General features: G+C 43.0%; 1 protein-coding gene across 5 annotated transcripts in view; it reads left to right on the top strand.

Moving 5' to 3' along the window:
* Positions 1 to 14740, top strand: part of BCL2 (BCL2 apoptosis regulator) — a 127186-nt gene that overhangs the window by 28419 nt on the left and 84027 nt on the right. The window contains exon 2 of one of the 5 annotated variants that reach the window (XM_064160860.1): positions 9858 to 10027. The exons of the other annotated variants lie outside the window; for them this stretch is intronic. Within the exon in view, the coding sequence (XP_064016930.1) occupies positions 9858 to 9872 (15 nt within the window). The 3' untranslated portion in view covers positions 9873 to 10027. Of the gene's footprint in view, positions 1 to 9857; positions 10028 to 14740 lie in introns of those variants that run through there. 5 annotated transcript variants of the gene reach the window in all.

The following is a 14740-nucleotide window of genomic DNA, read 5'->3' as shown; positions in this document are numbered from 1 at the left end:
ACTGGAGATAGTTCAACAAAGAGTCATGAGGATGACTGGGGGTCTTGAGCATCTCCTGTATGAAGACAAACTGACAGCCCTGAGGCTATGCAGTCTGGAGAAGACTGAGAGGAGATCTCATCAGTGTCTATAAGTATCTGAGAGGTGGATGTCAAGTGGATGGGGCCAATCTTTTTTTGGCGGTCAGCAGCAATAAGACAAGGAGCAACAACTACAAACTGGAACATAGGAGGTTTCACCTCAGCATGAGGATAAACTTCTTTACAGTGAGGGTGACAGAGTACTGGAACAGGCTGTCCAGAGAGGCTGTGGAGTCTCCTTTTCTGGAGACTTTCAAAAACCTCCCTGTATGCATCCTTGTGCAAACTACTCTAGGAGATCCTGCTTTGGCAGGGTGGTTGGACTCGATGATCTCTGGAGGTCACTTCCAAACTCTAATGTTCTGTGATTCAGTGAGAATCACCAATGATTTGGTTGTATACGAGCTGGAGGGTGCTGCCATAGGGAGACCTGTGGTGGCTCTGCCAGCACGGACTCCACTCTTTGATCTTTAAGGTTTTACAGTGGCCGTTCTGAATTCCTAACAGCCTTTTATACAGCTCATCTAGGAGAGTTAGTGAACCTTCACTGTTCATGTTTTGGTACCCAGCAAACTGCATGTCAGTGGCTAACATATCTCACTAGTCCATAGCTAGACAGTTTTGGTAACACAGATTTCCCGTTTTCTACTTGCATGTTATTCAGAAGGAGCTATCGAGGAAAGAGTCCATGAACCAGTAGCCTTTTTTTGGAAGAAGACCAGGTTACTCCTGAGCAATCTTTAATGTATTGCAGCATTAGTTTTGGCTGAAAAGGAACAAAGCACTCTTATTGCAGAGCAGGAGTGGCAACTCATGAAGGAATTCAGAAACAGCTTCTCTTCAGTAATCCCACATAAAGCTGAGCTCTATTCTTTCAGTGGGCTCTTGTGGATGTGCTGCAGGGCTTCGTTTGGGGCTTCTGAAGACCTGTCTTCACAGTTTATGTTACTTAGTGGTTGTCTGAAGAGTGACTTCAGAAACATTTAGCTTGGCAGGCAAACTGAACAAGCTTTGTTTAAATAACCAAACAGCTACAGGAGGCTATTTGATGTTTGGAATTGTCAACAACTGATGTTGAATATATATTTTCAGCAAAATCTTTGTAAGTTTCCTACTGCTTCAAAGTAGAGATTCAGAGATCAGGGTTGGTTTAAGAATATTAAATGTACAGGGACCTGTGTGCTCATATGTGAGGTGCTGCAGTTGGGTTTGGGCAGGCAGCTATTTGCTGGCTTGCCAATAGTAACAGAAGCAATAGCTGGACTTTGCAAATAACATGTGTTTCTCTTCTTCTGAGGAGCTCCAGCCCTTTCAGCAACACAAAAAAATTAGCAAAGATCTTCATTGTTCTGGTGTTATGAATTTCATTGGCACCTGGAAGTGGAATGCAGTTCATAGTTCAAAACCTCTCTAGTCTCCCTTCCAGCACAGGCCAGTTAGTGTTTCTGCAAAAGACTCTCTTCACTGTGTGTCTAGACAGGTCCTGTAGCCCATCTCTTTGGTTTTAGAGATGAAAAATATGGAAAGTAATTTTGAGTGGCATTCATTCTACCTAATTTTTGTGATACCTTCCTTCTGGCCGAGCTGTGATGCCTTTGCGGATACTGAGGACTGCAGGGGCTATTGGTGAGAAGCTGCTGAGCCTCCCTAAAACTGCTCACCCCAACCCCACACCGCAGCAATGGTCAGACCCTGTGGGCTGCATTTGTGCCTGAAAAGCCAGAAGCATTTATGTGAAAGTTTTTTTGCAGCCTGTGCCAATGTTTCTGTACTCTGCTTTGCATTGCCCTTTGCTTCTTTGGATTTCCAAGTTAGTGAGACTTAAGAAGCCTTCTTTATTGTTCCCTCTCTCACTTTCACATGACTTTTTATTGAGCACTTCTCATGCAGAGTGTTAGATTTACCTTCTCTTTTTTTAATTAAATGTATTGGGGTGACCTAGTCAGATACTAGCTGGTTGACCCCAGGAATGGGAACCATGGTATTCTATGATCTAGATTAAAGTGAATTCAGTCTTTGACATTAAGCAAACGTCTTAGTTGCTGCAAAGTGGGGATGATAATTCCTTTGAAATGCAGACAGAAAATTGAATAAGCAAAGTTTATTCTCTGTGGGTCTGCAAGTCTTATTTTCAAAGAGACTTCAGAGCTTCCATTCTTTTGGGTCAAAGGATGTGGCAGAGGCCTCTAAATGCGGAGAAGAGAAGACTGAGAGGAAATCTATCTGGGTATACAAATAACTGAGTGTCAAGCGGATGGGTCCAATCTCTTTTTGGTAGTGCACAGCAATACGCCAAGGAGCAGCAGGTACAAAGTGGAACATAGAAGGTTTCACCTCAACATGAGGAGAATTTTTTTCGCAGTGAGGGTGACAGAGCACTGGAACAGGCTGTTCAGCGATGCTGTGGAGTCTCCTTTTCTGGAGACTTTCAAAAGCTGCCTGGATGCATTCCTTTGCAAACTGCCCTAGGGGATCCTGCTTTGGCAGGGCAGTTGGACTTTATCATCTCTGGAGGTCGCTTCCAGCCTCTAAAGTTTTGTTATTCTGTGACTCACTGTGCTTTCCAGTACTGACCCCCATAACTCTGCTTTCCATTATGGGCGGCGGGGAGGAGGAGGGAGTTTGGATGGAGTGAGAGATTCACACTCTACCTCCAATATCCATACCAGTTGCTGTCTTACACCTTGTGTTAAGTAGACGCTACTGGACAGATGGACATCTTACTTCCCCTACAGGCAGAAACACAGCTCTCAATTACGTGATGTGTTTGGTTTGCCCTTATACCAGATAATGACATTAATGAACTCAGCTTCTTAGGGGTAAGTGCAGCCCTGACTTCACTTGCTGCCAGTGTGTTTGCCCTTCCGACTTTGCCTGAAATCCCCAGTGAAGCTCAGAGGGGTCCACCTGCTGTTCACCACGCAGGAGGGCAGAGCAACCTTTCCAGCTTTCCATTTCTCGATTGTATTTTTTTTTTACTTCAGAATGCCATTTCTTTTGACACCTGATATTTTTCAGGCCGTGCTTTTATTTGGTGGGTGGAGCAGTAAGGTGTATTAAAGGCAGAAATGCCTGAGGAAACGATTAGAAGTTATTCCCAGAATGTAAATAATTTCCTAAATTTTGAGCTTTTACAAGCCCGATGTGTTTTAAATGGCCTTTCAGAGTGCAAAATGAAACCCAGTGTGGCATTTGACCAACAGTTTACAGAGGTGCTAGTTATTCCACTTGGCTATATTTAGCAGTCCAGGAAACAACAATGACAAAAAAAATAGCAAAGTATTCTTAACAAAAAAAATTAAAGGAGTGGTTTCAAGTATAAAAATGATGTCTGCATGAAAAAAACCCACAGCTGCTAAATGTTACAAATCGTAATCATTGTGACAGAGTCATATCCTGATCTTTCTTCAGGAGGATGTCTTCACCCGTGTGAAGGCCTCTTGATTTAAACAAGGCTCTGCAGCAGCAAGGGGGTTTATGTTAGAGAGCGTTTCAAGCTGCGACTGTGTAGGTTTAGACTGGATATTAGGAAGAATTTTTGTCATGGCAAGAGTGGTCAGGCATTGGAATGGGCTGCCCAGGGAGGTGGTTCAGTTACCGACCCTGGATGTGTTTGAAAGTCATTTGGATGTGGTGCTTGGGCATATGGTTTAGGGTGTAATGTGTAGAGTAGGGATATGGGTTGGCCTTGGTGATTCTGAGGGTCTTTCCCAACCAGAATGTTTCTGTGAATCCTGTTAGTCTCATGTAAATCAAGGCTTATTTTTGCATTCTGAAACATGGGAAAGTCACATGAGGGGAGTGAGATGCAAGATGTGTGGAGAAACCCTTACACAGAGCTGGTGACGTCTCAGCTGAATGCTGTGCCCCACTTCTAGCGATAAAGCAGACAAGCGGTCTGAGAAGATGTCCAGAGAGCTGTGCTGTGATATGTGGAGCATTGCCCACAAGGAGAATCTGAGCAAACACTGCTTGTTTGGTCTGTTAAAGACCATGGAAGACTAAAGGATGGCAGCATAAGGAGTGGCATCCACAGAGCCCCAAGGGATTAGAACAAGAGCGAAAGTGCCAAAAATTACTTAAGTATAGTCAAGACACCCCTTCTAGCTTAACAAAATTAAAAGAAACTTAGAAACCTTGGGCTGTTTAGTCTGGAGAGGAGAATACTGAGAGGAGATCTGATCAATGTGTACAGTTATCTGAGGGGCAGATTGGGCCCATCTGGTTTTGGTGGTCAGCAGCAATAAGCCAAGGAGCAATGGCTACAAACTGGAACATAGAAGGTTTCACTTCAACGTGAGGAGAAACTTCTTTACAGTGACAGAGCACTGGAACAGGCTGGCCAGAGAGGTTGTGGAGTCTCTTTCTCTGGAGGCTTTTGAAACCTGCCTGGATGTGTTCCTGTGTGAATCCTAGTAGGGGATCCTGACTTGACGGGGGGAGTTGGACTCAATCTCAAGAGATCCCTTCCAACCTCTAAGGTTCTGTGATTCTGTGAAACCTTACTTAGTAATGGCAAAATAGTACAACTAATGAAGTTAAGTGGACATAAGTAGTCCCTTACCAGCAAAGAAAGTAGATAAAGTAACTTAAGCTGATATTTTGCATACTGCCTTATGAAGTAATGTAACTGTTACCAACCTTTAAAACACTGGTTGTGAGTGAGTCAGTATTTCTCAAGAACTTTGGTCAGCTGTTCCCATTTACTGATCTAGAATCTCACTTTTATCATCCAGTCTCCCTGAGCTTCCCATTGTATTTGAAACCAAAATTGCCATCATTATAGTGAGATGCTGTCATAGTAACCAGGTCAGAAATTATATGTGATAGATGTTATATAGGGGAGAGGCAGAGTTACCTGCTTTTTCAGGTCTGTGATTGAATTGTTTTCTCATCACAGCACTTTATAACAATAGCATAAATGCAGCTTTACAAACAAAAGGGTGGGTTTTTTTTGCTGCTAGAAAGTGCTAGTTCCCTTTCTTAATCATCACCTTCCCCTAGGATAAGCAGCATTTGCACCACCTGAGCTTACCTGTGTGATTCAGCTGCTGCAGTTACACTGGTCACCTGCTCCCAGTGCTGACCTGGCCTCAGACTGGGCAGTTGTAAACATAAGATGCATTGCAGCTTAGGGGTGTCTCCCTTCAACAGAAGCATCAGAAGGCCTGGGCTTATGGTGTTGTCAGAAAGGAGAGGGAGCTCATCTCACAGGATGAGTCTCAGCATCCTCTGGCTGTGCCAAAGGGAGAGCCAGCAAATGCCTGTGTGAAACGTTGGGTTGACATTTAGCTCGTGTTTCTCTTCTAAGGATGTTGCTGCTGTCCAGTGGTGATCACTCACCAGAAAAAAAACCACTCCTTTTGCCCTCCTCTCAAGCAGGTAGAAAGTAATTTTATAACCAAGCATCCTCATTGCCTGTACTCCCTCCAGCTCCCCAGCCCCTCAAGCAGGTCAATGGCAGCGGTTAGAGGCATCCCTAATGAGATCTCTAGCTGCTTACTGGGATGATTTGGTTGTAGTTTTTAATAATACAAGGTTATTTTGTTAGCAGCTTTACTTTCCTAGTCTTTTTCCCCTTTCAGCACCCCTAGGTACAGCTCTACTGGATCAGTTACCATCTGCTCCAGTGTTTGCATTTAGCCTGCAGGGCCTGTGATCTCAGAAATATTTCCTGTAAATGGGATCGCTCATGCCAGGCCTGTCACACAATAGATATATAATTGCATAAAACCTAAACTGAAAACAACAAACAAAATGAAGGAAGCTACATGTGCCATAGACAGTGCGTGATGAGGCTGTCCAAAACGGGCTATGCTCCTTGTTTATGTCTGAAGCTGCTCTCATATATCATTTTTATTCCCCCTTGCTGTTTTAACAAAATCAAATTAACGTAAAAACTAAATTCCATGGTGCATTTTTTTCCCCATTTAATGACTGACCCGAGCAGCTTGCAGTGTACAAGCAGAACAGCATTAGCACCACAACAAATGCATTTGCTGCGTTTTTTAAGTCTTGATTCTGGTCTTGGATACCAGGTGGAGCCTTCATGGAGGTTGCAAATCTTTCTGCTTCTCCATGGATTGGCCACATGCAGCATTTCTTGTTTGACAGCAGGCAGGACGGTGCGCGGCACTGGAGCAAGTTTAAGCCCTGGGAAAAACAGCAAGCATTCCCCAAACAGACAATCCTCTGGTCAATAAGAGCAAGAGTGAACGTGGCAAATGATGCATCAGTGATGCTTACAAAGGAAAAAGAAATGCAAAACGTCATTACATCATTTAAACTCAGCCTGAAGGCCTCCTGAACAGGGGTCTGCCTTCGTAGATGATGCATAGTGCCCTATGGGGCAGCTTGCTTTTGAGGCCTTCCAGCCTTCCTGCAAGAAGGTGAAGGTGATGAAAAACATCCTGATGTAATGAATCCACACCTAAAGGTGGAAAAAAAAAAAACCCACAACCCAGAAACTGGTGAAATTGATCATAACTCAGGCAACGTGATTTTCCTCTTGCTCATGCTGTGAATTTGATTCAGCCTTGCTGCAAAACCAAACTTGTTGTGTCTGTGCTGCCGTTCTAGTAGTAGTGAGCTTACAAATAATGTTTTCTGTTTTGTTGGAGGCACTGCAGATGCTGTATGCTAGTCATAGCTTGCAAACGCTGCTCAGAAGTGCACTGCAGAACATCAAAAAAAGGAATTGAATTCAGCTTCAGTCAAGACCAGTAATTGCTCTTTATAATTACAAAAAAAAAAAGATCTCCAACCAAAAGCTGTTCATCTGTCTCTAAAATATTAGAAAAAAAACCCAAACCAAGCCAGAGTTTGGATTTGATTGTCCTTCCTTGAAGTAATAATGGTAATCCTAATAAATCTGTAACTATTCCCCAACAGACAGTGCCATGATGTTATACTAACTTTGGCTTAGTTGTGATAAATGCAGTCTAAAGCACCAGAAATATAAACTGAACCTTGAATCCTTTTAGATTCCCAGCTAAAAGGATTACATTTTATCAATACATCTTATCTCCTAGCACTCTGCTTTTTTTTTCCCCTGCCTTTTTTTTTCTGTCAGCCTGAAAAATGGGCTTTTTGTCTCATGGGTTTTTTTTTTTCCTATGTTTTTTGGGGGGACCACAGCCAGCACTTTCTAATCCAAGAAGAAAATCCTAACGGCATTTTTTGGCCAATGAGCTGTTTTATTGATTTCCCCAACGCCAGGATTTTGTCAGTAATGGCTAAATACAGCCCTGTAAATTCACCCCTGCTAAAAGAAAGCAGCCTGGCGGTGTTTCACAGCAGCTTCCATTTGCCTTCAACTTCAACTGTAGTTTTAGTGGTTCAGAGGGAAAAAAAAAAGTCAGGTTTGATGAGCCTTAAAGAAACAAATAAACTAAGCCAGAAGCAATCAAGAATACACATGAGTTCGGGAAAAGTGAGCCTTGGTTTCTTTGTCTAGAAGATTAACACTTCCTCAGGAGGGCTGTAATAGGATTGAGCCTTCCCCATGGTACTTCAGAGACATGTGCTCCATGTTTTACCTTTGCTTTCCTCCCCGGTTTCTTTCAAACCTTCAAGGAAGATGTGAACTGAAGATCCTGTTGCTCCTCCTCCTCACTTTTATCGCCCAGACATTTTCTCTCTTTTGTATGCAAAGTTTTATCCTTAAAAAAAACAAACCACCAACCAAACTTAAATGGCATAACATTTGAAGACCTTGAAACATAAGTATCTGACTCTTTCATGTTAATACTTCAGGACTTTCAGGTGTCATATTCTTGTATTTAATACTGCATAGTACAATACATTTACCTTCTTTTTAGTTCAGACAGACCCACCACGTGGGTTTTTTTTGTGATATCCACAGCACTGGCATTCTTTTGTTACAGAACATGCTGTTAGCCTTGATTTCCCAGACATTTTGTATGGGGTAACACTCTCAGTGTTCATTTGTGGTTGTAAAATGCTCTCTCCTTTTTTCCATATTGGGGCTCTCTTCCCCACTCTTATTCAGATGGTTAGGCTGCTTTCCTCGGTGGTAGAAACCTTGAAAGCCTTCAGGCTGAAGGTAGAGAAAGCCACTCTTAAGCTACGCGTTAACTGTTGGCGTGGAGATGACTACTGCTGTTTGTCTAGAGAAAAGCGAGCAGTGGTATTAACGTGGGAGAAGCTAGGTCCTGTGCATGGCTTGGGCATGTTCTACTGGTTTGGTTCCACAGGCAGTAGGTCCTACCTGCTTGGGTTGGGCAGCTTTGAAAAGTGAAATCATGGTGAGCCAGTCAGTTCTCCTGGCTCCAGGCATATATGCTGCCAAGCTGGGCTTTGTGATTCTCGCTGTGGGTCTTACAGAGATCCTGCTTAGATGATTGAAGTTGCCACTTCTGGATCTGGCTGTGAGTTGATACGCCTGTAGTCAGGCAGGGAGATAAATGCAATCTTTGGCCAGCTGGCTGAGTAACAGGGCAAAACCTCCTGTCTATGCCCCTAAGAGACATCAAGGAAAGAACCAGAAAGTCTCCAAGCATCTTGTTCATTTAGTGCCTGTTCTTTCTGTAATAAATTTTGCTCTTGTACTGGCTGAAATGAATGGGATTAGAGAGAGCACACCAGTTCTGATTTAATTTTTCACATGCACTGTGCTGTCAGCCTCTGTAATTCTATTGCCAGGATTTCTCATAAAGCATCTTGGTATGTTAGTTAATACATTTAAATCTACTTAAGAAAGCCTCTCCCTCTCAAGAGCAAATGGAACCATGCTTAACATTCCTCATTAGCTTGCTTAGGGGGAAAAAACTGGTTATCCTTGCTGTATTGGCTGTCAGAGGGACTCTCGTTCTTACTCCATGCACTTCACTAATTTGTAATCTTTATCTAGCTTGTTCTCATCTTCTAGCAATTTAGTCATTTGATTAGATAAAATGCCCTGACTAATAATGTGGTGCAGCAGTGCAACTTGGGTGACTGCAAATAAGCAAGCACAAGTGGCAGATTAATTCTGGTAGGCAGACGTACCCAAGAAAGAAATTTCCCATCTACCAAGTCAGATGTACCCAAAAGAGAAAGTGACACCCACCACAGAATGTTCACTTAAGCCCCAGCAAAGCAGTCCCCTTTGCCCAGCCTCTGGGCCTGCTTGTCAGCTAAGTGATTACCAGGAAACATCAAACAAGCAATGGAAAGTACCTTGCTGGCACTTGTTGCATCACTAAGTGGCACACGAGGGCTTCAGCTGCAGGGTGAATGATCCTCAAGTTTCCCAGCATGGTTGCAGGGTGGTGGGAGTTGGCACTGGGAGAATGTTGATGGCTTTTGGAGCACCTGAGTTGGATGGGACCCCTCTTCTAGTCCTGACCCAAGGGGAAGGCAGGGGATGGCCCTGCTCCAGTCAGTACTCAGGGCTGTGCGTGGTAACATTGTCCATGTGTGACCCAGCATGCAGCTATGGCTCATGTGATGGGGGGAAATGGGTACTAGGTCATTGACTTTTTTAACATCAGGATTGGGCTCCTGGCTTATTGCAATCCTGTAAATTATGCTTTTACTTGCAATAAATTAACCACCATATTAAGTACAAAGTCCAGAAATAAAAGGACATAAATAGTGGTGTTTGAAAGCAGTATCATCGTCTGTAGATGCTTAAGTGGGGATTTTATCCTTTAGATTAGAAAGACCACTTATCTCATCCTTCTGGTTATTTTCACTACCCTTCTAACTTGGAGATAAATATCCCTTAATGTTTTTTTTTTAAATGTGTTTTATTTCTTTTTCCATGATGATCAGATCAGTCCTGACTGAAAATGAAGCCAATTATCAAGAACAATAAATAAAAAAGGAGTCCTCCTTCTGCACTGGAAGAAAGAGCAGGGAGTTGAGACAAAACAAATTTGGTTGCCAAATCTAAGCACCAAAGACAGCAAGGAGAACTCGGGCCCCATCCTAATTAAAGAGATCTAAACACAATGAAAACATATTGTTGTTGTACTGATGTCATATGTTAAAATATTTCTAATTGCACAAAAAAAGAATCACAGCCTATTGAAAGCGTTTACAAAGCTGCAGGCTGAAGAGAAGAGTGGCTAAAAATGGATGTTTTTCATCAACTGTCAAAGTTTTGCTCTTCAGGTTGTTGTAGTTTGAAGGGTCCCAGGTTCCCCTAAGAAAACTACAGAGACTCAGACTCGTCCTAGGGGAAGGATCTGGGCATCTCAGGATGTTGTATCATTTGTCACACGAGTTTCTCCTATGAGGTCCAACATTACCTTGCCACTCAATAAGGGAAACAAAGAATGCAACTGATGTTGTATCTAAAGGCAGGAGGTGGCATCCGTCAGGCGTTGCTGGGCATCCCCTGGGCATTGAGTTGCAATCACTGGAGTATTTTCAGCTGCCAGGAAGCTGTTTGCAACATCAGGGCCCTTTGTGTCAATCTGGCATGCCAGTTTGTGTATGGGAGGGCCGGGAGCTCCCAAAAGGAGAGGAGCTGTTGGAGAACGAAGCAGGGGCTTTCCTCAGATGCGTTCAGCAGGCTCAAAATTCTGTTTGGCAAAAAGAAATACTTTTGCCTGCATGCTACAGAGAAATGGCAGGAGAGGAAATGATGTGCTGGAAATCGCAGTCCGTGTCAGCAAAACCAGGGAGGCAATGGGAAGATCCCCAGCTGTATGAATAGAGAAAATGCTGGAAAGTCAGGCCGAAGCAGTTTTCCATAGCTGTGTGCAGGAGGCAAAGGAGTCTTACAGTGCTGTGAGTATGAGCCCACCTGTGGATGTTGCCTGAAGAAGATCCCCAGTATATGTTCCCACAGAAGCTTCCTGCAGATGTGCTCACTTACATACTTTCTGTAGTATAAAAATAGGTTTTTGGCGGCACATCATGTACTCGCCGGAGTAGGAACTTTTCAAATGTGGCTTAATTTAATATCTTCCCTGTTTGTGTTTATGTTTCTTGGTATTGATTTTCATGTTTTTCTTCTCAAATGCTGGCCAAGTCCTTTTGTGAGTAAATGAAGCTAATGTAAGCACTCCCCTAAGTTTCTGTAGTAGTAAAGAGCACTGTGGCAACGTGCAGACATACTGAGGTTTCTTATTAACACAACGAAGAAGAGCATTTAGTAGTTACTTGTTTGTTTGTTTGTTTTAATCAGGAATTTATGTGGCACCAGAAAGGTGACTGGAACTTGAAATACCTGAAGAGTTGTTTTAGGGAAATAAGAGTATCTCTGTTTAGCTAGTTATTGAAAATGAGGTGACAAACCAACTTGTAAACCATAAAGGAAAAATATGGTGACTTCTCTGAAGTTATTAATGAGCCAAAAAATGCTATGGAATTTCTGTAAGACTTTGATATAGTTGGAAAATGGATGTTTTTTGTCAGGATGCTCTGCAGAGGTTCAGGAAATGATAAAAGCAGGTCAGTGGAGGAGGGCTAGTTTGACGTTTGAATTGGGAGGGACCTTAAAGATCATCTACTTCCGACGCCCCTGCCATGGGCAGGAACACCTTCTACTGCACCAGTCTGCCCTGTCTAACTTAGCTTTGAACACTTCCAGAGTTGGAGCCTCCACAGCTTCTCTGGGCAACCTGTTCCAGTGCCTCACCACTCTGATGGGGAAGAATTTCTTCCTAACATCCAGTCTAAACCCAGCTTCTCCCAGCTTGAAGCCATTACTTCTTATCCTGTCACTACAGGCCTTTGTTAAAAGTCCCTCTCTAGCTAATCTGTAGGCCTCCATCAGATGCTGGAAGGCTGCTTACTCTAAGGTATCTCTGGAGCCTTCTCTTCTCCAGGCTGAACTTACTGTTTGGAATTCCTTTGTGCTGCATGTATGAGGAAAGATGCCTGTGGTTTTTCTAAGTGTTCATGGGTCACAGTTGGGGGATGCACACAATCCTGCACTTGCCCTGCTTACCCACCAAGGGCAGCTTGAAAGGTAAGCCAGTTCCAGTTCAAAATCTATCTGGACTTGATGATTTCAGAAGTCCTTTCCAGCCTGGATCAGAGGTCCTGATGGTTGGACTCAGTGATCTTAGAGGTCTTTTCCAACCCAAGCAGTTTATGATTTTGTGATTCTATGTGGATGAGCATGAGGCTGTCCCCAAGATAATGTACTTGTGAGGCTGGTGACAGTGGCTGGGGAAAGGTGCCACACTAACATGGCTTCATGGCTCCAGTGGCATGCAGGCAGTGCAGCTCATGGGTGACCAGCAGGACTGACTTGTGAAAAGCAGGGCTGGTGTAATAAGGACTGGCAGCAAGAGCTTGATGGGACAGAAAGTACGTGAAAAGAAAAAGTAGCTTAAGCACCAAAGAAATCTTTCTTCTGTGGGTTAACAGCTTTTGATTTGCATCCATCTCCTGAGGAAAGTGAAAGGTGGCAAACTGTTTGCGGAATGTCAGCTGGGATAGCTCTCCTAAAGCCAGAAAGAAGTGATGACCAGATGAAAAACCTTCAAAGGTGGGGTAAAGATAGATGACCACAAATCCTCAGATTGTTGGTTCCCCAGTATGCATCAAATATCATACAGCCCTCTGAAGGTCAGAAGACACCTGATGGCTTTTGTCTTTTTCTCTTGATATCACTTGCAAGCAACAGTGCACAGGCAGAGCCATGCAATTAATTGTTTCTTAGTGCTTCCTGAGCTATGCTTCTAACAGGATGGTGCTGGTGTTTGCTTTCCAAGAGGCCAGTGCATCATAGGTGCACACTGTTCTCTGCTAGAGCAGTGTGCTGCTTGCTTTACCCATTAAGGCAGACTTTAGTTTGTCCTCCTGCAGAAGTCTCAGGCTTTGTTTCTATTTAGTCCTACAACAACTCAATTAGTTTGATGAAAATGAGATGTCAAAATGCTCCAGGCTTCAGTGACTTGCCCAGTTTCACTCAGAAAGCTTTGGCAGAGCATTGCCTCCTAAACTCCTTATCCCTTCTAACAGTGGCCTCTTTCTCCTCCTTACTTTCAGAGACAGCTAGGGCTGATGAAAGACTCAGGCATTCAAAGGACGATTTAAAAGGGGGGAAAAAACCCCAACAGTTGTTTATTTAATTTTCTAACAACTTAATCAACATCCTATTATCCTTGGGAAGTTTAGATATGGCTCTACTTTTCCCCTCCTTTCCTTAATTCAGCTTACCGTGCACTTCTGGGTTCAGTTCCTTTACACAAAGCTTCATCCTTGGTAAGTTAAGTCTAGGCAAACAGAGAACAAACAGTTTGATGTCATTTGTTTAAGAGATTATGGCCATATTCCTACAGTTCAGTGTTTAGCAACTGAAGTTTACTATGGCTATAATTTGGCTATGGGGGTAAAGCTCTCCTATTTATTTTCAAATGGTGCATATGAGACCTGCCTAGCTGACAGATTACAGAGAAGGCTTTAAAGTGGACATGAAAAGAATGCCAAATTCAGCTTTCCTGGCAATAATTGCCATAGTAAGAAGCTGGATCAGAGCAAGTGGAATAAAAAATCAAGCACTAAAAGAAAAAAGCTAATTACTGGTTTCTCTAATCATGCAAAATGAATGTTTTATGACATTTTAATAGGATGCTTTTAGCCTTCTCCACTTTGTCAGTGCTAGCATCCTCTGAGCAGCTCAGGGATGCTATAATTATGTGCTCTAAGTGACCAGCTGCATTGTGCCTTACCTGACTGATTGAAGCTGAGCTAGAGATGCGATCTTCTGATTCAGGACTGTGCCAACTACTGTTCATTGGGAGGCAGGGATGAGGATGCCAAACCAGAAACACCTAACACTTACTGTAAGATTTTGGAAGGGGCTTTCCTATAGAAATGGAGGCTTGGGATCTAGAGAAGAGCTTGCATCTGAGCTCAGTGTGATAAGATATAACTTATTAAAAGTACACAAGCTAGTCACAATGTCTAGATACAAATTTAGGAGCATTTGGATCTCAGTTTTGGGGGCAACTCTGCCCCTTAAGTGAAATGAAAACCTTTACATATTTATTAAATTAAATTTGTTTGCTATCAAGCCCCTAACCATCTTCATTTTAAGAGGGTTGATATAGACTCATGTCTGAAGAAGGGACACTCATTGACTCTTTCCTTTTCTTAAGGCGTAAAATTTTCTTGAGGTTGACATTCTCTATTCATGCCTAATTCAGTGATATCAGCTTATTTAGAGGGTGACTTGGGTGTACTACTACTGAAATTAAATCTGTAGTTTACCTTTTAATCTGTTTCTTCATCAGGGAAAGTTGGTATTCTTTTGATGCTCTTTAGGAGAGGGGTGGAGGTCTGTGAGGCCAGGCTGGATGGGGCTCTGAGCAACCTGATCTAGTGCAAAGTGTCCCTGTCTGTGGCAGGGGGAGTCGAACTGGGTGATCCTTGAGGCCCCCTCCGGCCCTGACAACTCTATGAGTCTATAAGGCTGCTGTTTGTGTTTCAGGTTGTGCCTCTGAGGTATACCATAGTATTTGGACTTAATGCATTTCTGTGAAGTTGCTAATTTCTGGAATTTATTTAGGTATATATATTTTAAATAGTGTGAGAAAGTAAGGGGAAAATATTCTAATTTTATATTGATGGTGCAGACCATAATCAACTCTTTTCCACCCTCCCCCTATAAGGACATGAAACAGCTGGTTTGCCTCCCTAGAAACTAATCTCTATCTCCATTTTGCCTTCATAAGCCTCAGGCGTTACTCTGT

This window comes from Pogoniulus pusillus, chromosome 21 (assembly GCF_015220805.1).
Source record: "Pogoniulus pusillus isolate bPogPus1 chromosome 21, bPogPus1.pri, whole genome shotgun sequence".
Lineage (NCBI taxonomy): Eukaryota > Metazoa > Chordata > Aves > Piciformes > Lybiidae > Pogoniulus > Pogoniulus pusillus.
Note: the sequence above shows the minus strand (reverse complement) of the source record. Positions and strands in the feature narration are given on the sequence as shown.